Source organism: Natator depressus, chromosome 5 (assembly GCF_965152275.1).
Source record: "Natator depressus isolate rNatDep1 chromosome 5, rNatDep2.hap1, whole genome shotgun sequence".
NCBI classification, from domain to species: domain Eukaryota; kingdom Metazoa; phylum Chordata; order Testudines; family Cheloniidae; genus Natator; species Natator depressus.
This window is the reverse complement of record NC_134238.1, coordinates 9,751,982-9,778,178: the sequence shown is the minus strand read 5'-3', so window position 1 is coordinate 9,778,178 and position 26,197 is coordinate 9,751,982. Positions and strand designations below refer to the sequence as shown.

The window sequence follows — 26,197 nt, the reverse complement described above, 5'->3', positions numbered from 1 at the left end:
CCTCAATATTTCTAGATGCATTGATGCATGTGAAAGGAACTCAGCTCTAAAATGTTCCAAGGTATCCTGGTACAGCTCTTTCACTCAGCAGGTGCTGCATTTGTGGTTTGCAGAGGTGGGTGAGTGGGGGATACAAAGATGCTTTTTGTACCTTAAGAAGACTTACTTAAATCACTCTCAAAGTAGAACTTGGCTTCCTATCCCCGTCATTTTGAGGGAGGCCTGCTGGCTTGTTCCACCTGACGTCTTAATGGCGGAGGTAGGATCACCCCTCTCACCCAGTTACTAAGGTTCTCTCCCTTTAAGGGCCTCTCCATCTCCACTCAGCATACTCCCTGCAATCGATCCTCCATCCTGCTCATCGCAGAAGGGAGTCAGCCCAAAATGGAGCTAACAGTACCAGTGGCTTAGTAACCAAGAATTCCTCTCATTGCTACCTCACTCCAGACCCTTAAAAGGCACACTCAGTCTTTTGAAAAAAGGCAGCTTTAAATAACCCCAATATAAAATTGGTTTGGGTTTCCAATCACCACTCTGTGGGCACATGCAGAACTTCCCTAACAAGATGTATTTAATCACAGTGTCCCACTGAACCCAGTCCAAAGGCTGCTTCAATTGCTATTATCTTCAAGAGGGAACTTTCTTGCCTAGACTTCGATTAATCCCCAAGACATCTGATTTCTCAACATCCCTAACCCCAGACAGATCCTTTTCACAAAAGCCTGTCACTGCCACTTTGGTTTTCTTCTCAGTTTAACCTACTAGTCTGAAGCCAAAAAAAGAGTCTCTTGTCCAGATTTTTTCTATTCTGCACCAGTGTAAGACTCTTATTTAGATTCACAGTCACCACAGTGTGTGATCCATTTTATTAGTGATAGCAAAAACAAAAAATATGATCCTCAAATATTCAGTGTCCCGAGTTACAATCTGAATATTTACAAGAGATTTGTCTGTTTCTCTCTTTTATGCAAAGTAAACCCTTTGTTTATTTTTTTTCCCCTTTATCATTTCAGAATTGTTCCACAGTGGTGCCTTTTCTTAAATAAACACCAAGGAAAAGTTACGATGACCCACTGCTTTGGCATATACTCCAGGTTTTATGAGTTTCTGATTCAGTCCTCAGAACAAGAGATGCCTATATCCCCTAAGAGTCAACCTCTTCCTTTAACTTATTCATTGGCAGGGTGGAGTAGGGAGGAGAGAGAATCCTTAATTCCCACCTAATTCTATTAGAAACATAAACCACTCATTTTTTCAAACTTATCTACTCGGTTGCATGCAACCTGCAAAGTCATATTAAAGTTCCACTTGTGCTTGATTAGTTTTCAATATGGAATTTGTTAAATTATATTAAAAGTAATCCTTTCACAAAACAGCAGAGTCCTAAAACAGGGATTCTCAAACTGGCGGTCAGGACCCCTCAGGGGGTCATGAGGTTATTACATGGGGGGTCGCGAGCTGTCAGCCTCCACTCCAAACCCCGCTTTGCCTCCAGCATTTATAATGGTGTTAAATATATTAAAAAGTGTTTTTAATTTATAAGGGAGGGGTCGCACTCAGAGGCTTGCTATGTGAAAGGGGTCACCAGTACAAAAGTTTGAGAACCACTGTCCTAAAATATAGCACTACTCATGAGTGACTACAGAAAAGTGGTACCTTCTTACTCACCAAATTTCTCCTCAATTCATTTATTTCCTTTCCTGATCTTTGTTTGATCCAAGACCCCTTTTACACTGCTTTGGTCATAAAAGGGGCCTTACAGTGCCCACACATTATATTTACACTGTAAAGGCCTCGTTAGTAGAGCGGGTTGAAAAAGGCCAATTGTTTTCTGCAGAAATATTCAAACTTTCCATTACCATTGAGTTTTAACCCCTCCACCAAAAAAAGAAAAAAAAATCCCCATTTTTTGCCCATTTCTCTCCCATCTCTTTTCCAGTGGCAAAATGGACAAAAGACCTGAACACGTCCCAAGAATGAATCTTTTGGGTGACTATTCTTAAAGGCTTTTTCTATTGAAGAATGTTTGATGGAACATTTCCTCATCAGCGCTACTATTTACACTGTGAGGGGAGTGTACAGGAGCCTCAATACAAATGGCAATCAAGCCAAGGCCGGACTCTTAGCTCGGCCCCGCCCCAGCATAGTCACAGGGAGATGGATTTTATTCTGGCTTAGCTGCACCTTTTAGATTGCTCAATTTTTGTCTCCAATGATGCTGTAAAACACAAACAGCCCAAGCTAATTTTCAGCGTCCAACCTCAGTTTCCCGGTCACCCTCCAAGCCTTGGATTTCCATTCAGAGCTCCGTGTCTTCCCTGTCAGCTCCCTGGACTGCTGTTTTTTGTCATGAGACGACAGGCCTCGCACGCCAAACGCAACAGGTGACCGACAAACTACATGACATACAAGGAAAGAACCCTCCCAAATTAACACAAGAAGTGGCAGAGAGAACACATTCAGAGACAGCACAAGGACTAACCACCAGACATTAGAATCATTTGACTATTCAGACACATATATCGAGGTAGGAGTGACTATCCAGGGTTGTCTCCTCTACACAAAGAGTTGGCTGCCTGCAGGATTGTGCCAGTTGTCTACACAAGTTGGTTCAGTCACAGGAGTTCACTTTCATAATGTGTTTTTGAGGGGAAAAAACCACATCACACCTCTTCTTTGTTTTACATTGAAACAGACACAGTGAAGATGGAAATTGAACATATGTGCTGGTTCCCTGGTGATAATCTCATGAATTCTGGCCCAAATTTAAGATGAACTCCCATTGATTTGGGCAAACTTCTTTGCAGATTTCCAAGGTCCCTGCTCTTTGCTGTAGTAAACACTTCAAACTACTAATCAGTGCCCAGCTATGTTATGCCAGTGCACTTTTTCATGTGTGTGGTTTGGGCTGATTGTTCTATTAATGATTTGTATTGCACACTGAATGGAGGCCCCAGCCCCACTGTACTGTGCACTGTACATAAGAAAAGAAAGAAAGCAAGAAAGAAAGAGATGGTCCCTGCCTTGAAGAACTTTCATTTCACAGGTGAAGCAGTAAGAGACCACAGATAGTTACTGTGAAGTAAGAGCTGCTTGAAACACTGGAGTTTGAAGTCTAGGATTCTGGGAGGCTCTATACACTGTATTTATACACATGGAAGTGCAAACAGCTGGCATCATTTCCACAGAACACAGGATCAAGTCCTCATTCTACTGTGCCAGAAGAAATTCACTGTAATAATTCCAAGTTCCTTTCAATTAATGCTCATATCTTCATTTGTTTTTAATAATGCTTGATAATGAGGATTTTTAAAAATAGGATCATACATAAAGTGTTGCCTCAAGGGGCCACCGATAACTGTGCCATCATTACCAATATATTTATTAGATATATAGTTCAACCAAATCTTCAGCTTGTGCTATGTAAATAATTCAGCCTTTAACAGAAATGATTTACTACTTAATTTTTCATCTGACACCTTTTCATCAAGGATCTCAGAGTGTATTAGTTACCGTAAACCTCACACAATGCCTGAAAGTAGATAAAGAAGAGGGAGCAGAAAGACTGCAGTTGAAATGTAACTATCACAGCAGTCCACACACAGTGGATGATGGTGTCATAATCAGTGTGTAACAAGTGAAGTAGACTATCACAGTCACTTAGAACTTCTGGGGGAACAGTACTAGCCAGGATGTAATTATCTGAGTTGCAACTGAAGCTGGCTTACTCTTGTGGGAGATGTCTTAGGATCTTTGACCATGAGCGATTATGAATTTGGATTCCCATTTCATTAGAAAGAGGGAACTTCCGGTAGCATGGTGCCTCCTACTTCCTCCACTGGGACATTGTTTCAGTGCTAAATTCAGATCTGTTGAGACACCGATGCTTAGTACAGTTCCTAGAGTTCTTAAGTTTCAGAGTGGTAGCTGTGTTAGTCTGTATCAGCAAAAAAAACCGAGGAGTACTTGTGGCACCTTCTTAAGAGGCCTCTCATCCACCTGTATAATCCTGCCTGTAAAATGGGATAGGGATGGGTTAGATGCTGGGGTTGCGGTACTAACACTTTGACACAGGTAGTATCCTAAAGTTCAGGACCTCTAGCCTAGAAATCAGGTTTGTGCAAACCAAGTTTCTTGCAATATTTTCAGCTGGAAACATCAGTTGTATTATCACAGCACTTAGAAGCCCTAGTAACGAACCGGGAAACCATTGGTTTAGTTGTTCTGTGTTTGTACAGCACCAACAGGAAAGATGGTGCCTCCCACAAACAATTTACAACCTAAGAATAAGACAACAGACAACTGATACAGACTAGGGAGACAAGGAAACAATGAGACAATATTGGTCAGCATGACTGGACATGTTCACAGCACACCAGCAGCTTAACCATTGTCAAGTTTTTTGTAGGGGCAAAGGAGAGTTTTGACGGGGTTTTTGAAGGAGGATAAGAGTTAGTTTTGCAGGTGTTTACAGCTAGAAGATGATGGGGATGCCCAGCCGGGCCTGTCGCCATTAATATATTCTGTCCTTGCAGAGGACATACCATGGCAGAAGGGTAGAGACATGGTGCTGTGGACCCCTGCCTGCTTGCTCACACAGGATGGGCAGATTACCGTCAAAAGGTCCCACCCACTTCAGCAGCAAATACTGGAGTGGTCCAATCTCTTGATTGCAACCTTTAAATATCTGACCATCTCACCTCACATGGAAAGCCAAGACATACAAGGCTCAGACAACAAAGCTCTTGGCTTCACATGCTCCCTGCATTTGTGTTACAGAAAGGTGTAACATTCTAATACTTTACCCAATTGTAGGCCTGATCCAAACCCCAGCAAAGTCAATGGGAGTCTGTCCATTGGCTGCAATGGGCTTTGGATCAGATCTTATATGAATATGACTCAAAGTAAACATGCTGAAGTCACAGAGAATTGGGAAAATCAGCAACCACCACTAATCACCCAGGCTTTTTGCTGATTCCAAAGATATTAGAGGGCCCAGAAATTCAATAAGGCACCTGGACACAGTATGGGAAACCCCCAAAAGTAAACAGTATGGGACCAACGAACAGGACAGAAAAGATCAAATTAACAGTCTGCTATAAAGAAGTATAAATAGGCAAATGGCTAGTGATTTAACTTATATTTATGCAATAACAAAAACTGGAAAAAACATATGCTAAAGGAACCCATTCTGTAGGACACAGATTAATGGAGATGTAAGAATGCATTGTGGGTGTAGAGATTTCTATAGGGTTATACAGTCATGTCTTAAATGTGTTGGTTTCCTTACTACTTTGTAGCTCATTGTCCATAAGCGAATTCACTCCTTGCAATTCATACTTCTGAATTATTCATCTACAAATCCATTTATAATCCATACAGTATTAAGTTAGGGACAATACATATCACCAAGATACTGTAGCTGCACATCCACACTGAAGAAAAGACTTACCTGCTACAGCATTTATTTTAATTTGTATCAAGCTGTGGGTCCCATTAGACTAGACAATGTACAAACAGTGAAACATTGGGCCTGCTCAAAGACATTACAATGTGTCTGGCAGTTGTTGGATACTTGGATTATGTAACTGATAGTTTCTCATTCTGTTGTATTTTTGTTAAACTTTATGCTGTGCACTTCATTGTATCTTTCATCCTGGTACAGCTGGACTATGAGCAATGACTAGCGAAGACAGATGAAGCACTCTCATTCTACTTCCTTCTTCAGTAGTCTTCTTGAGAGAGTGCCCCCAGAGAGCAGGAGAGGAAGGCAAGGACAGAATAAACACAGTGGATTTGGGATAGAGTAGGACTTCTAAAATGAGTAGCTTTTTATTAGAACCTGTCAAACTTGATCTTTGGGGGTTAATTTTAGGTTTTAAGCCATAAATCAAAACTGAGTTTGAAAAGAGGAATTCGAGTGTTATGTGTATTACAGAATGCCTGGAGGTTCTAGCCGAGACTAGGATCCCCTACAAAACACAGTGAGACAGTTCCTGCCCCAAACAGCTTACATTCTAAACAGACAAGACACAGGCGCAAGGATTTGAAATGACTTGACCAAGGTCACACAGCTGATTAGTGGCAGAGCCAGGAGCATAACCCAGCTCTTCTGACTCCCAGTGCAATGCTCTCTGGTCTATCCACCAGACCACGCTGCTTACCTAAGCCTTAACATATTAACTGCTACAAGAGCGGTTAATGAAACTAGATTCTTGAAATAGGATTTGGGGCTTGTTTACACACGGACATATTTGCTGAATTTTCCCATCAGCAACAAGAGTGACCAAACAGGTAAAGTGCTAGTAAGATAAGCACAATATTGTGTAACCCTGATCTGAGAAACAGCTGCTCAGAAATCTCGAACAAACAGCCCCCCCCATTTTGGATCCCAATGAGAGAATCTCGTACGTTAGCCAATTCTAATAGTATTTTGAACTCTCCAGTATGAGTGTTCCAATTGTAAAGAGCTTACTCTCTTTCAAGGTCTTGTACTGTTGATGTACTTTCCTTAGTAAAAATATTGAATTAACTTCCAGTGTGATGCTGACAGAGTCTGGGAAGGGACCTCAGATGGATCACTCCTGAAAAGAAACTTTTTCCCACCCATTCACATTGGCAGCCTCACCCCAAGGTTTTGAATGAATCAGATAATCATTACAGCAGCAAGTGGATTCTCCCTTAAATAATAACCTGTGGTGGGTCAGAAAGTTTAAGTCAGTCAGTGCAACAAAAATAACTAGGGGGCTGGAGCACATGACTTACAAGGAGAGGCTGAGGGAACTGGAATTATTTAGTCTGCAGAAGAGAAGAATGAGGGAGGATTTGATAGCTGCTTTCAACTACCTGAAAGGGGGTTCCAAGAGGATGGATCTAGACTGTTCAGTGGTGGCAGATGACAGAACAAGGAGTAATGGTCTCACATTGCAGTTGCGGAGGTTTAGGACGGATATTCGGAAAAACTATTTCACTAGGAGGGAGGTGAAGCACTGGAATGGGTTATTTAGGGAGGTGGTGTAATCTCCTTCCTTCGAGGTTTTTAAGGTCAGGCATGGCAGGAGTGAAGCAGTTATCAATACAACAATAATTCTCAGTAGGGATTAAAAAAAAAAAAGCTTAAACTAGAGCGGGAAAAGTGCTTAGCTACAAGCTGCCCAGTAGTAGTATTGGACATTCATCAAAAAAATCAAACAAGCCCAAACCAGATATATCATTCCAAGTGTCTTATGAGCGTTTCCATCACAAAGGATATCACAGAGGAAGTCTTCTAATGGACGTGAACTAGGGCAGCTATTGTCACCAAACAAATCGGGAAAAGTTCAAGTATTTACTAAAAAATAATCTAACGGGTTATAGAAGAGGAGATTCCCCCTTAATGGGGCATAAATACCATTGTTATGAGGCACCTTTGCTCTAACCTTGCAGGATAAGTAGACCTCTCTGTACATTAGCACACATGCATGGAGCATGCAGTTCCATCTGAAGTTTAAAATTAATTGGTTTGTGAACAATGACAACTTCACTTCATTTTTTCCAAGGACACGAAGAGCTGAAAACCTGTCCAATTACTTCCCACTTTCCTGCTAAAAAGCTGTGGTTTTTGTAAACATGCCAAAGATGACGAATTTCATTTTAAAATTATGACAATTTTTTGTCTCTTAAGTGGGTTGTTAAGCGTGCAAACAGTGAGGGACACTATGTGAAACAGAGATATGGCAGAGACAGGGGTTACAAGATCAAGGACAGCCGAAGCAGTTGATTCACCTCTATGGTATGTCTATGCTTCTAGGCTATTTCTTATATTTCCCCTTTCAATGACTGCAGCACCTGAGCATCTTGTAATCTACAGTGTATTTATCCTAACCACTTGTGTGAGGAAGAGCAACTATTCCCCATTTTACCAATTCGGGAATTGAGGCAGAGTCCATGTGACTCACCCAGGGTCATACAGGCAGAGCAGGGACTTGAACCCAGATCTCTCACATGCTCTAACCATCGGAGAATCCTTCCTCCCAACAGTCTTTGCTTTTCTTCACTGTTGTCATTATGCATAGAACGCTCTTCCCCTCCTTCAAATCTCTCACAAAGCCCCACTTTAAACCAACTAATGATGGCTCAGGCAAGGGGCAGCTGGAATGCTGCATGGTGTGGCAAACTATTTCACTCTGGGATGTTCTTGAAATGGATGTGGTTAAGCACTTTTCTTCTCAAGATGCCCCTATTTTCACTGGGCAGGGTCCTTTCTAAATCATGGCTCCCTGGAAGGACAGAAGAGCCCCAACATAGCAGTAAAAGCTTCTTCACTATTACAAAAAAAAACCACTTCAACATAACAGTTTCAAAGACCTATTTTAACACAATCCACCTGCCATTTTATTCTTTCAATGGGTCCCTTAAGACTCCTTAACTGTACAAGCTCTGGATACCTTGTAATAACCACTATATTTTACCATCCACTGATGACACTGGGTCCTAGGAGTAAAGCCTGGGCTCACAGCAAAAAGAGGGTCATTTAACACCAGCTTTACTTTGTAGGATTCTCTCAAAGTGTGTTTAGATTCTCTCCCCCTCACCCCCCAAAGTCTCTCCAACTTGTTTTCTCTGCAGACTACAGAAACAAAATGCTGTGCCAGATAACTGTCTATAGAACAGGGGAACAGGAGCTAAAAGGATTTATTCTTTTATATAAACCCTCATAACATTTCACACTGGGATTTAACCTTGCAATAGGAAGAGAAACAAAGCCCCATATTATTTCACAATGGGACTTTAACCTTGCAACAGAAAGAAAAACATTTGCAATTATTGCATCCTCTAAGGAAGAAAAACTGGAAGGCTTTGTGCCATTTTGCACTTCTGAAACATGTGCATCTGAAAAGAACCAATAATGCTATATAGCCAGGGGAGAAAAATCTAGTGGATGATTTCCTCTTCCCCTCACCGAGGACGAAACAATTGTAGGATCAGGGCAAATCAGAAAGGGATTGAAGTGAATGTGAAAGTGGGTGGTGGTGCTCAGTATTGATTATTTTCAGAGTAACAGCCGTGTTAGTCTGTATTCGCAAAAAGAAAAGGAGTACTTGTGGCACCTTAGAGACTAACCAATTTATTTAAGCATAAGCTTTCGTGAGCTACAGCTCACTTCGTCGGATGAAGTGAGCTGTAGCTCACGAAAGCTTATGCTTAAATAAATTGGTTAGTCTCTAAGGTGCCACAAGTACTCCTTTTCTTTTTTAGTATTGATTATATTGCTAATTGTGTAAAATGTCAGTGCTAGGGAAACAAACTATGGCAAACCCACTGTCCATATGATTTTTTTCTGTAGCTATTTAAAGGGAAAATATATGAAAAACCCCATTGAAATAAACATCTTGACCCCATATTACTCAATACTTTAGATTTCTAGAAAACAGCATGAATGTTAAAAACAAAGTTTATTATATACTATTGATGCTTTGTTTTTCATTGCTCTCTTCATGGATTGTTAAATCAGACTGAACAGTTTAAAGGCAATTTCACCTTCTGTCTCTGTTAGGCACAAAGCTACCATATTTGGGTTGCAAACCAGAACAGCTTTTTTTTGTTTTAATTAAGATTTTCATTGGATTTTTTTTAAAAAAAACATTGTATTAGCCTCTGGATTTGTAAAAGTTTGATTTTCAAAAGCCTACCTTTGGGGCCAAAACTGATCAACAGTGTCCTTTTAACTAACTCCAACGTTGAGAAACAGTACATTATAGAAACACAAAGGCCCCAGTCCTGCAGCTGACTCCATACAGGCAGACCTTTGAGCCCCATTGTCTTTGATGGAGGCTTTGTCTGGGTGAACTCAGAAGAGCTGGATTCTATTCCTGGCTCTGCCACTGGCCTGCTTGGTGATCTTGGGTAAGTTACATCACCTTGGTGCCTCACTTTCCCCATATGTAAAACAGGGATAATGATACAGACCTCCTTTGTAAAGTGCTTTGAGATCTACTGATGAAAAGGCCTATATAAAGAGCTAGGTATTACATTTAGAAATAGGGATTCTATTTATAGTTTATGAAGGATGAATACATTAATAGATGTTTTAATATATGGTTAATTGTTATAATTACACAGTCCAACAGGTTGCTTATAACCATCTATAACATACTACTCATATGTGTCCCATGCTTATTCGAGCTGGGTGAACAACTGATTTTTCAGTTTGCCGGCAGTTCTGAAATATGCCCCCCAAAAATTCTGTTGGGATCAAACCACATCCAAAAACTGCAAAAAATTTAATGGACAGAAGTGGTGATGAGCACCTTAGTGGGCTATAGAGTTAGTCTCACTCTTTTTCCCTGGCCCAGTGATTACTGTAATTCATAGTGTCAATTCATAGACATTGAAGTCACAAGTTTAAATCCCTGCTCCAGTGTCTAACTATTTATAAAAAGTGGAATAGGAACAGGAGAGATCGACACGCGAATAGCCCCTAGCCCTGCGGCTAAGGTGCTCTCCTGCTATGTGGGAGACCCAAATTCAAATCCCTTCTCCACACCAGGCAGAGGGGGTAACTGACCCTGGGTCCCTTATACCAGATGTGTGCCCTAACCACTGGGCTAATAGTTATGAGACCACCACCAATTCCTCCTCCCTCATACCTCTATCTTGTGAATGGCATATAAATCCCAGGAAAAAAGCCCAGACGAACCTATTTGGCAAATTCATGTGAAATTCACAAATAGTTGTGGGTCTCCAGAAGCTTCATTTTTCAGCAAATAAACTTCATCCAAAAAAAAAAATCACCGAGCTTTAATGCTTTATAACATCTGTTACTCATTTAACTCTTTATGCCATTTATAAAATGGAAGTTGATATTAAGTATCTCCATATATAGTTTAATATTAATTAGGCTATTGGCAACTTTCCTAATTAACAAATTCTGGATGAGTAATTTAAGTAGGATAAACTTTAAGTATGAGTATGATAATTTAAGTATGAGTAGGATAAACACTCAACGTAAGCATTTTTTAATAGAAAATTTCTAATAAAATTGGAAATCTCAGTAGTCCCTATATTCTCATAACTGTACCAAACATCTCAGGATGATGGGCAAAGCACTGTAGACCTACAGAGAGAAGTATTGGGGGTGGAGGGGTGGGGTGGGGAGAGAAAAAATACACAATGGGCCAGATTCACCAAAGCAGACCGGGACATAGTAATTACTCTTCCCTCTGACAGCCTGGCTCCATGCTGTACTGGGGAATTTCTGGGAGCAAATGCAGTATTGCCATTTCTCTCCGGGAGCAGTAAGTTTTGCAAGGTAAGGGTAGCTTTACTTAGGGTACGTCTACACTGCAATTAAAAACCCATGGCTGGCATGGGCCAGCTGACTCGGGCATGGATGACGGGGTTGTTTAATTGTGGTGTAGATGTTTGGGCTGCAGCCCAAGCTCTGGGATACGCCACTGGTTTAGAATATGCACTGCTACACTGCAATTAAACAGACCCGTGAGCCCAAGTCAGCTGGCATGGGCACGCTGCAGATTTTTAACTGCAGTGTAGACATATCCTCAGTGGCCAGCGCTACATAGGTGCTAGGACAGCAAAGGCTGCTGACAAAGGTGAAAGTAAGCCGGTATGCCCCGGTACGGTGTACCGGCAACAGCCGGTGCGCTGTACCAGGACTAGCTTTCCCAGACAGCAATTTAAAGCCCTGGGGTAGTGGCGGCAGGGCTCTGGTGGGGATTTAAAGGGCCCAGGAGCTCCAGCCACCGCTACTGCCCCGGCCCTTTAAATCCCCTCTCAAGCCCTGCTGCCGAAGCCCTAGGGTAGCAGTGGCGGGGCTCCAGAGGGGATTTAAAGGGCTGGGGCGGTAGCAATGGCTGAAGCCCCGGGGCCTGATGGAGCCCAGCCGCCACTACCCCAGGGCTCAGGGAGCAGGGGTCAGACGGGGATTTAAAGGGCTTGGGGCTCTGGCAGCCACTACCACAGCAGAGCCCCAGGCCCTTTAAAGCTCTGCCAGAGCCCAGAGCCCCAGGCTAGCAGTGGCAGCCAGGAGTCCCCAGGGCTCCTCAGTGATTTAAAGGGCCTGGGGCTCTGCTGTGGTAGCGGCAGCTGGAGCCCTGGGCCCTTTAAATCGCCCCTGAGCTCCCAGCCGCCTCTGCAGCTGGTAGCTCGGGCGTGATTTAAAGGGCCTGGGGCTCCCAGCCACCACTACTGCAGCTGGAGCCCCGGACCCTTTACATCAAGATTTAAAGGGCCTGGGGATTTAAGGCCCTGCCTCTTCCAGTTTAGGCCATGCCTCTTCCGGTTGAGGCCACACCCTCTGCTCCGGACTCCGGTGTATTGGTAAGTCCTTTAACTTACTTTCACCCCTGGCTGCTGAGGAGTTGGGCTGTGTTGACTCTAAAGGCCATCTGACGAAGATAAGGTTATAGATGCACTCTACCCCTAAAAAGAAAAGGAGGACTTGTGGCACCTTAGAGACTAACAAATTTATTTGAGCATGAGCTTTCGTGAGCTACAGCTCACTGCATCAACTTTCTTCTATCAAAGCCCCTTGTCTGGGTGTAAGCCAGCAGAAATCAGCCTAAAGCCAGATTAGCTGTGTTTGATATTCATGAGATTCAAACCAGTTGATTTTTTTTCATTTTTGTAAGTGGAAGTCCAGCTGGCTTTCCTCTCTACTCCTATCTTCTTTGTTAAAACATGTTTATGAAAAAAAAACAAAAAAACATACATGCCCTTTGAAAATGTTCATATGCATATAAAAAGCTAATTATACTTGATCATTCAAACAGATTCAGCATAAATCCTTATGTGTGACATGATCATTTTCTTGTAGCCTTATTTTTACAGCATTTCTGTATTGGTATTAAGCCAGGAGCGCCAAACACAATCCTTTAGGATGCCAGGTCGGTGCAGGAAAGGACAAATTCAAAAGTTTAAATGAGACATCTCAAAACTGCATCAAGGAAGAATTTATTAGAGTCAAGGAAAATATTACATGTGGTCACTGTACATTGATGTTCATAGTTAAAGTGAGACTTTGCTATGAACTTATACTAAACCTATCACGGTGCCTTCTGGCTAGTCTTTAGGTTGACAGATTCAGGCTAGCTCTCTAAAAATAGTGGTGTGGACAGTGTTTCAAAACTGTGGCTTGGGGTTTGAAGCCTACCCCTCTCTCCCTAGGCTGTGGAGCCTGAGCTCCAGTTGAAGTCGCAACTTCAAAGAGCTGTCTACACAGCTATTTTTAGAGTGCTAGCACAAGTCAACACTAGCATGAGTCCATCGACCTGGGCTGGCAGGCTCGCTGCCATGGGCTACATACTGATTCTTTCTAATTCTGTGCCTGTATTTGGCTAACTTATCAGCCATTAAAAATATCGTTTTATAAATTAAGGAAGAATGATTGTCCTTTCCATATGAGAACTTCTTTCCAAATTGGGAAACGGTTAGATGAATCCATTAAAAACTTTAATTCCAGGTGAAAACTGTTGTGTGTGTTTGTTCAGGGGTGGGGTGTTCAATTATCCTGTTTCTTAGGCTAATGAGAAATCACAATAGATACCGTTATCGGCTGCACACTGCATGTATCAATGTCCAAGTTAAGTGCAGCAATGGACTTCGGTTTCTAGGTCCCAAAATATAGTAACCAAGACACAAAAATAAATTCACCAGCAAGTGCTGGATCTCTCTTCTGCAGCCTCTTCCAATCATCCATGACATTGGAGGAAGTTGCCTACTTTACCTACATGGCTTAAGTATCTTACAAGTAATATATGCAGGAACATCTAGGCCCAAAGTGGGAAATAAATACATGTTCTCTAAATAATTGTCATTTTTAACCTTATAATAGTGGTAACTCAGAGACCCCTGTCCTCCAGGCACTCTGTGCTATCAAATGAGCAGTGCTTGCCTTCAGGTGCTGTCTTGAAAAGTCCATAGATGGCTCAAGAAAGTCTCCTTGTTGAGCACTAGATGATATTTCCATTTCCAGCAAAAGCAGCTGATGGGTTTATTTTCTCCAATACTAGAAAAGACGACAAACACAGTAGGACATTTATTCAGCTTTGATATTCGCAGAAAATCAGTTAAGTGTAATTGTACTCTGGGCTGTAGATTTCACAACTCCATTAAATGCTTAAAGGCAGGTGAACCTCATGACCCTTAGCAGAACAAATATCTATGAAACACACTCTGTTTATGTTAGTTTTTCCACTTGACAAATTGTGTGTGCTGGATGAAAACTTTCTCCCCGGCATCTGAGGCATTTCATTGGGTTTACAGGGTTTGCTTTTCCAAATTGGAGAACAAAACTGGAACTTGGCAGCAAATGAGAAAGGGGCACCATCTACCACAGATTTGAGATGCAACATGGGATGCTGCCAAGGCTGCTAACTAAGCCCACAGTGCTTGAGAAACCCAAAAGCAAGTTACCCAAATATGATTTAAATGCAGCTTATTCCCACTCATCCCAAATTAAAACCCTGTGACTAAGTCTTTGAACTGTTTTGCTACAAAAAATTGTAAAGCTGTACTGAAGAGTTGCAAACATGAAAATGCTGAACAGTGCTTAACATAACAATCCTGAAATGCAACTGACTGAGTTTGTAATTTATAAGGAAAAAAAAGAATTAAATAATATGGTAACTTCCTCAACTGGAAATGGTCAAATCTCATTTCTACTATTTTCAATCTCTATAGACATGGGGACTGCTGCTAAAATGAAAATAACCATCTCCAGAGACGAGGATATTTAGTCCTTTATAAATGTGAATTGAAATTAATATGTGTATCCTCTTCTCTTGAACAGTCACTACACAAATATATTACACTTTCTTGAGGCAAACTGTATTTAAGGGACATTCAACAAGAGAAGATTGAGATACTGAAAATGGAGATATTAAAAAAATTACACAGGATCTCAGGTGTTCAAATAGATTAGAAAAAAAATGTAGGCATGTTTTCAAACAAAGAGTCTCCATAACATAACTTCTTTGAATCATGTCTCTTTAAAACGTTGTCATTTATATCTATCAATATATATCACTGCTTCTCAGTAACACAACAGATGCCAATATAATCAGTTCTCTCCATACAACATGAGCTTTATACACACACGCACACACGAAGTGGTGTGCAAGAGCACTGAAATACAATTGTTACTACAATAACCAACCTTATTAAAAGCTCTTATATTAACAGCTGAAACAAACAGCACAGACTGCATACTAGTATTTGCAAGTCCATTTTGGAGGTAGGAAGAAAAATAAATCGACAGATGGATAAACAAGCATAAACAAACAACGAACTGAAGGGCATTTCAAACAAAAAATTGCATGGCTTTATGCCAATATCTGCTGTTTAAACAAGTGCCTAATTTTAGACAGTATTTTCAGTTGCTATTTAGAACAATACTATTTGCAATTCATCAAAACAATATTATGACATAAGCACAAACTGAAAACTTCAATTTGGCCAGTGTGCAACATGACTGGTTTATTGTCAATTTAATTGAGTATTAATTGTTCCTTTGTCTACTATTTTACAGCGGTGAGTCCTATAATTTTTGTGCAGCAACTTCTCCAAAAAGAAAGCTAGACAAAGAGAAAGTTAAACTGATTAACAAGCATTAAACATTACCAGAGGATGTTGTGAAGGACAAGACTATAATGGGGTTCAAACAAGAACTAGCTAAATTCATGAAGGATGGTTCCATCAATGGCATTAGCCAGGAGGGTAAGGGATGATGTCCCTAGCCTCTGTTTGCCAGAAGCTGGGAATGAGCGACAGGGGATGGATCACTTGATGATTACCTGTTCTGTTCATTCCCTCCGGGGCACCTGACATTGGCCACTGTTGGAAGACAGGATACTGGGCTAAACAGACCTTTGGTTTGACCCAATATGGCTATTCTTATGTTTTAAGAATGCTCTAATTCCAATTGTAATAACACACAGCTTGGAGGTGAGGTTCTTACATTATTTCCCTTGAATAATTTTTGCAATCAAAATTGTCTCACACTGGGGTTCTCACACCCCAGTCCACCAATGTCTCACTGCTCCTTCTGTCCCCCTGCCCTCTCATGGCTTTGGACCTTTTTGCATATGAGACCCTGAGCCTGGAAGAACGTCCTAATTAGCATACTCTAACCCCTCTCTTTTCTACAAAAATATTGCTAAAAATCCATCTGTTCCATGGAAGATTCCCGCTTCCATGACCACACACTCCAGGTTTGTTAATGAGATGCATCCTCACTTGTTTTAGACTGTTTTCTACTCACTCATGCCCTTTCGGTTTACGTGCATGTTTTTCAGAGGCACTGGGCACACACAACTCCCAATCAATGAGAACTAGGTGCTCAGCATCTCAGACAATAGGCAACTGTGGCAGGAATTTTGTCCTACATTTAGAACTCCCTATGTATTACAAAGCACTAAAACCCAGTATACTCCAGTGCCTATTCAGCACTAAGTCTGTTTACATGCACAGGCTAACAGAGGGTGACCAGATGTCCCGATTGTATAGGGACAGTCCCGATTTTTGGGTCTTTTTTCTTATATAGACTCCTATTATCCCCCACCCCCTTCCCAATTTTTCACATTTGCTATCTGGTCACCCTAGGCTAATATCACTTACCTAGATACTGAATCTAGGGGAAATATGGAGCTCAGAATTAGAGATGAGGCTGGTAACACTACCGATTAAGGTTGCCTGATACTTTCCATTGTAAGACTTCGTTTTCAGTTCAGTTTCACAGATTCCAAGGCTAGAAGGGACTATTGTGTTTTGCTTATAATTTTGACAAAACTAACTGTTTGGGCTGAAAAATGTAGCCAAAACAGTTCAGCCATTTCCAAGAACTAAGTTAGGGAAAATTACATTGTTACACACATGTTAAAAATTCTGACCAGTTTTTCTTTGGAGCTCTAGTGTGCCCTACACAATGGAAAAGGGACTTGAAATTTGGCAGAAGTGGCCTTTGTGTCAGGAATGTGCCTTTTGCCATTCTTGTGAAAATCTGCTGAAATCTGGGCAAGTTATAATCCTTACACCCACAGAATCAGTTCCACTATATGCTGCAATATATAGGCATAGGAACAAGGTGAAGGACAAAGCAGCAGTCTATATACTTCTCATCCTATTAGAAACCATTAGTTTCCTGAATCAGGGGCTCTTACAGGTACAGCCCTCAATCAATATGAAAACTGGGTGTGTGCTGCTAAACCCTAGGCTCTGTTGAACACAATTTAAGCCAGCTTTTAAATGCTTTATCATCAAACACATCTGCAATTTAAAAACAGTGGGTAAATGAAGAAAATAGTTATGAATGAACAAGTTAATTTTTTTTTAAAAAATGGATGACCAAGATCAAATCTGCAAACTCTGATTTATTAGTGCTGCTTGGAAAATGCATTAGCAGCTAGCTGGGAAATTCTGACAGCCATCTAAGACAAATGAACTTCTATTGCAGACATGTCTACAAAAGGGCTAGCATAATTCTTTAACTTAAAAAAAAATAAATCTGTTTACACCTATGTGGGTCCATTCAGAATCAAAATCAGTGTCTCAGTCACACCAACTCCCCCACCCAAAAAAAGTGTACAATTTTTTAACTTAAGGTGATAGCTTCTTAATACTTGTACTCTAAGCCCTTGTCTACACTGGGGGGGGATCGATCTAAGTTACGCAACTTCAGCTATGTGAATAACGTAGCTGAAGTCGACATACTTAGACCTACTCACCGCGGTGCCTTCACTATGGTGAGTCGACTGCTGCCGCTCCCCCGTCAACTCTGCCTGCGCCTCTCGCGGCGGTAGAGTACAGGAGTCGACGGGAGAGCGCTCGGGGATCAATTTATTGAGTCTAGACTAGACGCGATAAATAGACCCCCCCCACTCCCACCGGATCGATCGCTGCCCGCCGATCCGGCAGGTAGTGTAGACATACCCTTAGGGCCCTGAGCCAGTTCTTACAAGGAATCAATCACTGCCTGACATCTAGTAATCACAGTAACCTCGAGTGACCAAGTACAAATATGAAAGATTTCTCTTTTTCTCTGCATTTTCCTTCTGTTCACATATAAAAACAGTCATAATTTAAAAACATATATATTAAGTTAAGCTTATATTGTTTAATCTGTACGACAGGAGTAGTCAATAGGCGGACTATGGGCCAAATCTGGACCGCCAGACGCTTTTGAATGGACCCTGAAATCTTTTTATTTACTTATTATTATTTTCTCAAGTCTGGACCTTGACTATACTTTGACCAAGAAATTTGGACCTTGACAAAAAAATAACTGACTACCTCTGCTATAGCGTAACACGCTACTTGAAAATAAAAGATATGAGTCTGCATCAAAAAGAGAATTAAGTGAAAGATCTTTTGCCCAAAGGATAGCCATAGAAACAGTCCTCCGCACATGAAAATTACAGTTTGTATTTGATTTTGATCATTCTTTTGGAAAATAATTTTTTCTAAAAATAGTTGGAAGCCTGACTGGATTTTTTGAGATCAACATTTCTTGATTCTTCTCTGAATTGCAAGTTTCCTCATAAGACTAATACTTAAGGCCAACAGGCAGATTTAAACAAATCCCCGATAAATGTGAGCTAGACAAGTCAGAAAAACATTATGATCTCAAAGATGAATTAAAATGCTTTTGATTTTATTGCACAATGGTATTAGTCATTTTATCACACCCACAATGGACTACAGTCACATTAGCACATACACTTTATGTGGCTAAAATTTCATTCTTCACATATGGAAGTGTGCATTCTGATATTAAAAATGACAGCAGAAAAGGAGAATATTCCCCCATGGAGGCTTCAGAGCTTTGTAAAGATAATTAGTTGGAATACACTGTTTAGGAGCCAGCAATAAAAGCCACCATCAACAAGAGTCAGTAGCTGTGGGGGAACCGAAGCAAGAGTAGGAAAAGGAGAACTTTACTCTTACTTGCTAAAATTTCTCTTCTTGGCGATATCATGCTCAGGAGTGGCAGGTCCTCCTCTTGCAGGATTCAGAGACAGCACAGAGTTCTGTCCAACAGGTAGATTTGACCCCTAAGGACCCACCCATGCAGAGCCTGCCAAAACAGACTACTTGCAGGACTGAACAGCACTCTCCAAATCAAGAGTTTAGCTGCTCACTTGCTCCTGCAAAGCGACGACTTTTTGGAGGGCAGGTCTTTAAGAAGGCTGTCCCCAGCTGAACACAGTGTTCTACTGCTTCTGAAGTTTGCCAGGGGAAGACATACCTAGACAAGGAGCTGCTGGTCACAAGAGAAATGTAACCACACAGTTTATTTAACAGAGGAATAACTGACAGAAGATTGCTCTTATTGAACTTTTTTTTCTATTGATTTAATTTTCGTAATGTATAAATAATACAAAGGACTATCTAGCTCATGTTTTGTGAACTGTGAATCTTAAAGCTGTTTAAGATCTCAAATCTTTACTACATAGGCAGAAAATTACAAATAAATACACTTCAAAGCTAAACTCTTGGGAAATCCTTAACTTGCTAAAATGTGAGATGGCAGGCCCTTAAAAGTTTCCTCTCTCCTGGTCGAGCCATTGACCATACAAAATTACAGATACTGCTTTGCCTTAAGGTTCTGCAATGTCATCCATCACTTGGGCAGCTGCTCTGAACTTAACATTTTTTAACCATTTCAAAACTCCTTAAAGCACAGGCTGGCAAAACGTTCATCTCTCTGTTCCCACAGTCAGTCACTCTCTCTACCCCTCTTTTCACCATGAGGCCACAGACAGCCCATCAGTCTGTAGTATCTTACCTGAGCAAACTTGTGTATTTGTTCTACGACAGCTGCAAAGAGAGCATGGACACTTTCATCAATCAGACTCTGCATGTAATGTACAGCTTCTTCATCAGAGAGGTCCAAACGGAACTTGTCCTGCACCTGGTAGGAAGAGATTAGAAAGATCAGCCCTTTTATACAGAAAGAAAACTCTGGCCCTGTAATTGTAGAATTCCATTTTTATTATATTTATATACAAACATCTTCCAAGCAGCACAGACAGCTCCAACTGGACTCAGCACAATTGGGGTTGCCAACTTTGGTTGGATGAATTCCCGGAGATTTCATCACATGACATTATCTTTGGTTTAAGAATAATCTTTAATTCCTGGAGACTCCAGGACAATCCTGGAGGCTTGGCAACCCAAAGCACAACTGAGCTGCAAACAAGTATCTATGGGCAGAAGAATTCAATCCTATTGCTCTATATGCATGTCTTGGGGGGAAGGTGAAGAAGGGAAAACATCTGAAAGACCAGCTATATTTAAAATAGAAAGAAAATCCTATTACTGAATCACCTTCTGGGTGTGGTGTTCTGTCCCATTTAGTGGCACTGAGACCACTTAGAGGCAGAGATAAAATGAGTCTGCTCTACAACCTTAGGTAACAGCCATTTGGCTTTTAGCTCATGCAGTAGAGGCTCATGCACTAAGCTCCAGAGGTCCCTGGTTCAATCCTGCGCGCCGACGGCCAGGGTTTGGCGGTGTTACAATAATCTAATTCCAAAGCAAAAATAATTTCTCCCAACAACTGAAATCAAATTTTAAAAAAAGTTTTGGAAATCTGATTTTGGTGAAATGGCCAATCTATTAACACAGAGTTTCAAAACAGGCAGCCTACTCAGTGCTCAGCTAGAGCAATGGGTGTCACTACAAGAACCTACGTAAACAGTGGCTATAAATAAGCGTAGCATTCATTATGAGACACATCAAGTTTGATCTCTACATGTGGACGAGCAAAAGCCCTTTGTTTTATTGTGAAAATGCAGCTGAAATATTTTGGATGGTCCTAAGAGTCGCTGAAAGCCTGTAAAGTTCCTTTTGCCTAAAGTTAAATTTAGAATAAACTGTCTTTCTGAAACTGTAAAGCAATTAAGTAAAGAATATGGAATCAGTGTAAGAATGAGCACATTACTCCTATGAAAACTGATCTCCATATGGTAGATGAGAATTTGATTAACTCAGATTACATCCTTCATAGGTAAACAGTTGATTGGAGATACTGCTACTCTTACATGATTTGTTGTTTTGACAGCAGCATATTTTAAATATGGTGCCAAAACGGTTTGCACAGTACTTACAAATTGTACACAAACTAAATGCTGAGAGCATTATAATTAAGGACAAAGCAGCAAAGTGTCTAGCTTTTATTACTAGAGAAATTCTCCAGTTTCCACTTCGTTTTTCTTACCTCTACTCTGAATAAGCAAAAATCACCCCACCCTGAGATTAACACTGCAGACCCTGAACATGCTCAGTGATAACCTAGGATTTCTAAATGGTGCCCTGGCAAAAAGCCAAGTATGTGTGTGTGTGGACAGGCATAATCACAGCTCTGAGGTAAATGAAAACAATGAGCATGTGAAAGACTGGTAGCTATTGAGCATGTGCAGTAAGGGGTGACAGAGAGGTCAGTTAACTGAGTACCAAGCTGATCAGAGCCCACTCATATCAGTCAGAACTTGTTTTAAAGGTCAGAGCTGTCAATCAGAACTCTGAAGTAATGGTTGATACGGGGCATGTGTGAGTGAGGTAATTGCTTCTAAAACAGAAAGATATATTCGGAGGGAGCTATAAATGCAGCTATAATGTAGCACAAAAGGCCAGATGCCAGCAGGCAGTTTTGGAGTCTGAGTCAGCAAGAGAGAGAGAGAGAGAGAGACGATCGGAAGAAGACAAAAGCCAGGAAGATGAAAAACTGAGAAAAAAGCTGATGGAAAGAAGCCAGAAAAGCTGCTGCAGAGAGACAAAGAGAAAGAAGAAAATCGGAGCAGAGTAAAGTTGATTGACCAGAAACTGCAGCAACAGGTTTTTAAAGGAATACAAAAAGGATTTATAAAGTAAGCCTGTTATTCATTTAATTAGAGTATTAGTATAGTGTAGAATAGTATATAGGGTTAGCGTGTGTGTTTATAAGAATGCATACGATTCTGTTATTAATTGTAACATATCTACTTAAACTTTAAAGCAATTTAAGAACTGCTGTCAGCGATGTGTTACAAACTGGCCACTTGCAACAAATCGCTTTGCTTAGCATCATTTAAATTATATACTATTGTAGTTTGAATGCTCTTTAACTCACAATAAGGGATTGTGTCTCAGGGATTTTTGTGTTTCATTTAGGATTTTAGGTTAGACTGTATTAGGGATTATTACTTACATCAATTCATAGATATTTTGTTTTGGAAAAGAATACTGCCTGTGTCAATTACTTTATCGGAAGGATATCTCCATGTCCTTTAATATTTCCTTAACAACCCTTGAAATTTACACCTCGGGAAGAACAGACGAAGTGGGAGATAGGCAGATTATTATAGCAGCTTCCCCAAATCCATTTTTCGAGGTAAAAATCTTTCTTTTCCCAACCTCAAGCAAAAGCTTGACTTATGTACATTTCATAAAGGTGAAATCAATGGCGTTTCATAAATGGAGACCATCTCGTTAAGAATTGTTCAGCAGTTGTCAAGATAGCAAAATTGCAGAAGCATCTTCCAAGCACAGACATGTCTTCCCTATATTCAAGCCTTTGTTTTAATTCAGCTGGCAACAGCTTAGCTACACTAGCAAACAGTACCTTGCTTCTCAATAGCATTGGGTGGCCAAGGAACCTAAAGTGCTTTGGGGGCATTTATTAAGCCTCACAACAGCTGGGTTAAAATGACCATTTCACAGATGTGCAGAGTGAACAACTTCGAGGCCAACATCTTCAAAGGAAGTCCCTAAAGTTAGTCACCTAAATATCTGGCCTATTTTTCTCATGTGTTGACCACCTAGTAGCTTTCATCAGTAACTGTGAGTGCTCAGCACCTCAGAAAAATCAGGGCCCTTGTACAGCTGGCCTAAAATTGCCTCAGGTGACTTATCCAAGATCATGTAAGTCCGTACACCTGAGAATAAAACCAAGGAGTCTAATACGCTGTCTCTTCTAACCACTACCACTCTCAGCCCTGCTGTTTAAAATTCCCAGTAGCAATTTCACAGGGTGACTAGTCTCTGCAACAATTTGACTAATGTATGCCTACAGGGTACATTTTGAAAGGGCTGAGGTTCAGTCTCTTATGTTGCTGGTACAAATTTACCCCTTCCTTTTGTGGTCCTAAAGAATGTTGTGTAACAAATATGAGCACTTGCACATCTCATTAATAGATATTAGGAGCAGAATGGATCATTGTACTCACTAGTCTTACCTCCTGCAAAACACAGGTCATAGAACCCAAGGAATTTCTGTACAAGCAAATCACTTTTTGAGCTATAAGTATATTTTTTAGAAAGGCACCGTCTTCACTTAAAGACTTCAGGAGACAGAGAAACCTCTATGTCCCTAGGTAAGTTGTTTCAATCATTAACTATCCTCATTATTTAAAGACTGTCTTACTTCTAGTCTGAATTTGTCCAGCTTCGGCTCTCAACCACTGGATCGCATCATGCCTTTTTCTGCTAGATTAAAGAGCTGTCCATCATAAGAAATCTCTTTCCATACAGGTATTTATAGATTGTGATCAACTCATCTGTTAACCTACTCTTGGATAAGCTGAATATATATTGAGTTTCTCAAGTCTCTCCCTATATGTTTGTTTGCATGACTCTGAATATTTTCTGTAGCTTTTTTCTGAATCCTTGCCTATTTATCAACATCCTTTTTAAAGACTGGACCATAAGAAATGGACACAGTAGAGAGATATTACTTCCCTACTCCTACTTTATATTTCTCTGCTTATACACTCATGATCACGTTTGCCCAATTAGCTACAGCATCATACTGGGAGCTCATGTTCAGTTGATTAGCCACCATTACCCTCGAAGTCCTTTTCAGAATCACTGCACTGCAAGACACTGTTTTGCAATTTGTAAGTGTGACCTTCATTCTTTGTTACCAGATGTATGACCTTGCATTTGGCTTTATTAAAATGCATACTGTTCAAATAAGCTCTCTGTACAAACCAATATGGTCATCTGTATAACTGATCTGAGCCCATCACTATTTACCACAATAAGTGTGTCTCCTCTGCAAGCTTTATGAGCAATGATTTTATATTTTCTTTCAAATCATTGATAACAATACTGAACAACAAAGACGCAACAATTATCTGTGGTAACCCACTAGACATGCCCCATTTATAGTTACTTTTTTATCTCTAGCAGCTAACCAGTTTTTAATCCATTTAACATAGGCTACATTGATTTTGTATAGTATTACTTTTTTCAATCTGAATGCCAGGCAAGACTAAGTCAACGACTTACAAAAGTTTAAGTATATTACATAAAAAGGGTTACCTTTATCAAACAAAATTCTAATCTCGTCAAAAATCAACATCAAGTTTGATAAGACCCATTTACTTAAAATCATGTTGATTTGCATCCTTTAGGTCTTTATTGACTATCCCATATCAGTCTTTCCATGAATTTACACAGGACTGATTTTGTGCTAATCAGTTATAATTACCCTGGTCGTCTTTTTAAATATTGGCACGCTGGCTGTTTTCCATCCTCTGGAACACTGAAGAAGTTCCAAAAAGTGTTAAAAATCAACATCAAAAGTTCAGAGAACTCTTTGGCCAGTTCTTTTAATATTCCTGAGAGCAAGTTACCAAGTCAAAAAAAATTTACTAAATATTAATTTAATAGCTGCTGTTTAGTATTTCCCCTAGTGATGGAACAGAAAATATATCATCACTATAAGATATGAATACATCCTTTTCCCCTCCCCTTCCACCCAATTTCCTGAAGTGCTCTAGCAACTGAATTCTGGGTAGAAAATGTGGGTGTCAACAGAGAGCAGAAAAAGCAATCAATATCAGAAATATAAAAGAAAAAAAGTAGGCTAACAAGTAAACCTATGAGTGGGAAAAAATGTTCAAATTGTTCAGAGAAAACAAGAAAAAAAAGCAAAAGCCAGATGAGCAAAATGTATGGTTTTAGCTTAATACTGCATCTTTCCATCAGTGTCACCCCATTGATGAAGGGGCAGCAAGACCAAAAGAATCAGAGGAAAAAACAGTTTCACCTTCATCCCAGGCATATTTATACAATTGACAACCCATCACGCACATACTGATCACAATCAAGAGCTAAAAACAAAGATCACTCACTCATTGCTCGGCACCAGAACATCCTTACAGCAGTTGGTCATTTATATGTCTATTACTTGCCTAATGCAAACATTTTTTTCTAAATGATAAGCCTCTTATTTTTTACATTATACAATTTCAACTTTTACCAAGCCACTAGGATCCCTATTCAGAAAGGTACTTTAAACAAGCAAGTAGTCCCCAACTGACTTCAATGAGACTAGTCATGCTTAAAGTTATACACGTGCTTAAGTACCTTCCTGAATCAGTGCAGAGGTATTGTGAGGACACTTCAGCAAACATGTTAACTACATTTATCTAATGAAACTCTTGCAATGCTAAACTGTGCTCTGTGCAATTCTTGTAATCAAGCCTTACGCCATCCATCTTTTAATCTGCTTGTAGAAGAATGTCCTCTTTGAGAGCCTTAAAGCTACTGACATTAAAATGCTGTATCAGCCAAATGCTGGTAATGACGATTAAATATTTATGGCCTTTCTTGAGAGGAGACCGGCACACATTTCTGTTCAAATATACCAATTCTAGATTAAAATTAGACTGCTATTAACAGTAGGATCAAATGTTGCTGAGCACTAGATCCTTGCATGACAGATTTTCAGTGCTGCAATAAAAAATGACTGCTACAACCTAGGTGAGAAGGAATATCATAAAATGACAAATTATTTCTTGAGCTGCAGTAGTACCAGAAGCAGGATTAATGAACATTGACGTATGGCTCTTATAACAAAACTAATACAAAGGTGTTACTTCTAATCTCTCAGTAGCAAAGTAACCCATAGTTTCTCAAAGAACAGGTAGTACTGGGAAGAGATTTGTGAGTTTCAGATCAGATGATTTTGGAAATCAAATACCTGAATTTGTGTGTTTCATACCTGAAACAGACTGGAAAAAGGCTAATGTAGTGCCCATCTTTAAAAAAGGGAAGGAGGAGGATCGGGGGAACTACAGGCCAGTCAGCCTCACCTCAGTCCCTGGAAAAATCATGGAGCAGGTCCTCAAGGAATCAATTCTGAAGCACTTAGAGGAGAGGAAAGTGTTCAGGAACAGTCAGCATGGATTCACCAAGGGCAAGTCATGCCTGACTA

The 26,197-nt window shown here is 40.4% G+C and overlaps 1 protein-coding gene and 1 long non-coding RNA gene across 3 annotated transcripts in view; one reads left to right on the top strand and one right to left on the bottom strand.

Moving 5' to 3' along the window:
* Positions 1 to 12,923: 12,923 nt before the first annotated feature.
* PIK3C3 (phosphatidylinositol 3-kinase catalytic subunit type 3) overlaps positions 12,924 to 26,197 on the bottom strand; it is a 135,845-nt gene continuing 122,571 nt past the window's right edge. Inside the window, exons 24-25 of the mRNA XM_074952302.1 lie at positions 19,781 to 19,906; positions 12,924 to 14,005 (exon numbers count right to left, since the gene is read on the bottom strand). Coding sequence (XP_074808403.1) covers positions 13,991 to 14,005; positions 19,781 to 19,906 — 141 coding nt within the window. The 3' untranslated portion in view covers positions 12,924 to 13,990. The remainder of the gene's footprint in view (positions 14,006 to 19,780; positions 19,907 to 26,197) is intronic.
* The window catches only part of LOC141987188 (uncharacterized), a 31,061-nt gene continuing 26,282 nt past the window's right edge, over positions 21,419 to 26,197 (top strand). For both annotated transcript variants that reach the window (XR_012639470.1, XR_012639469.1), the window contains exons 1-2: positions 21,419 to 21,863; positions 23,227 to 23,348. This is a non-coding gene — a long non-coding RNA (uncharacterized LOC141987188). The remainder of the gene's footprint in view (positions 21,864 to 23,226; positions 23,349 to 26,197) is intronic.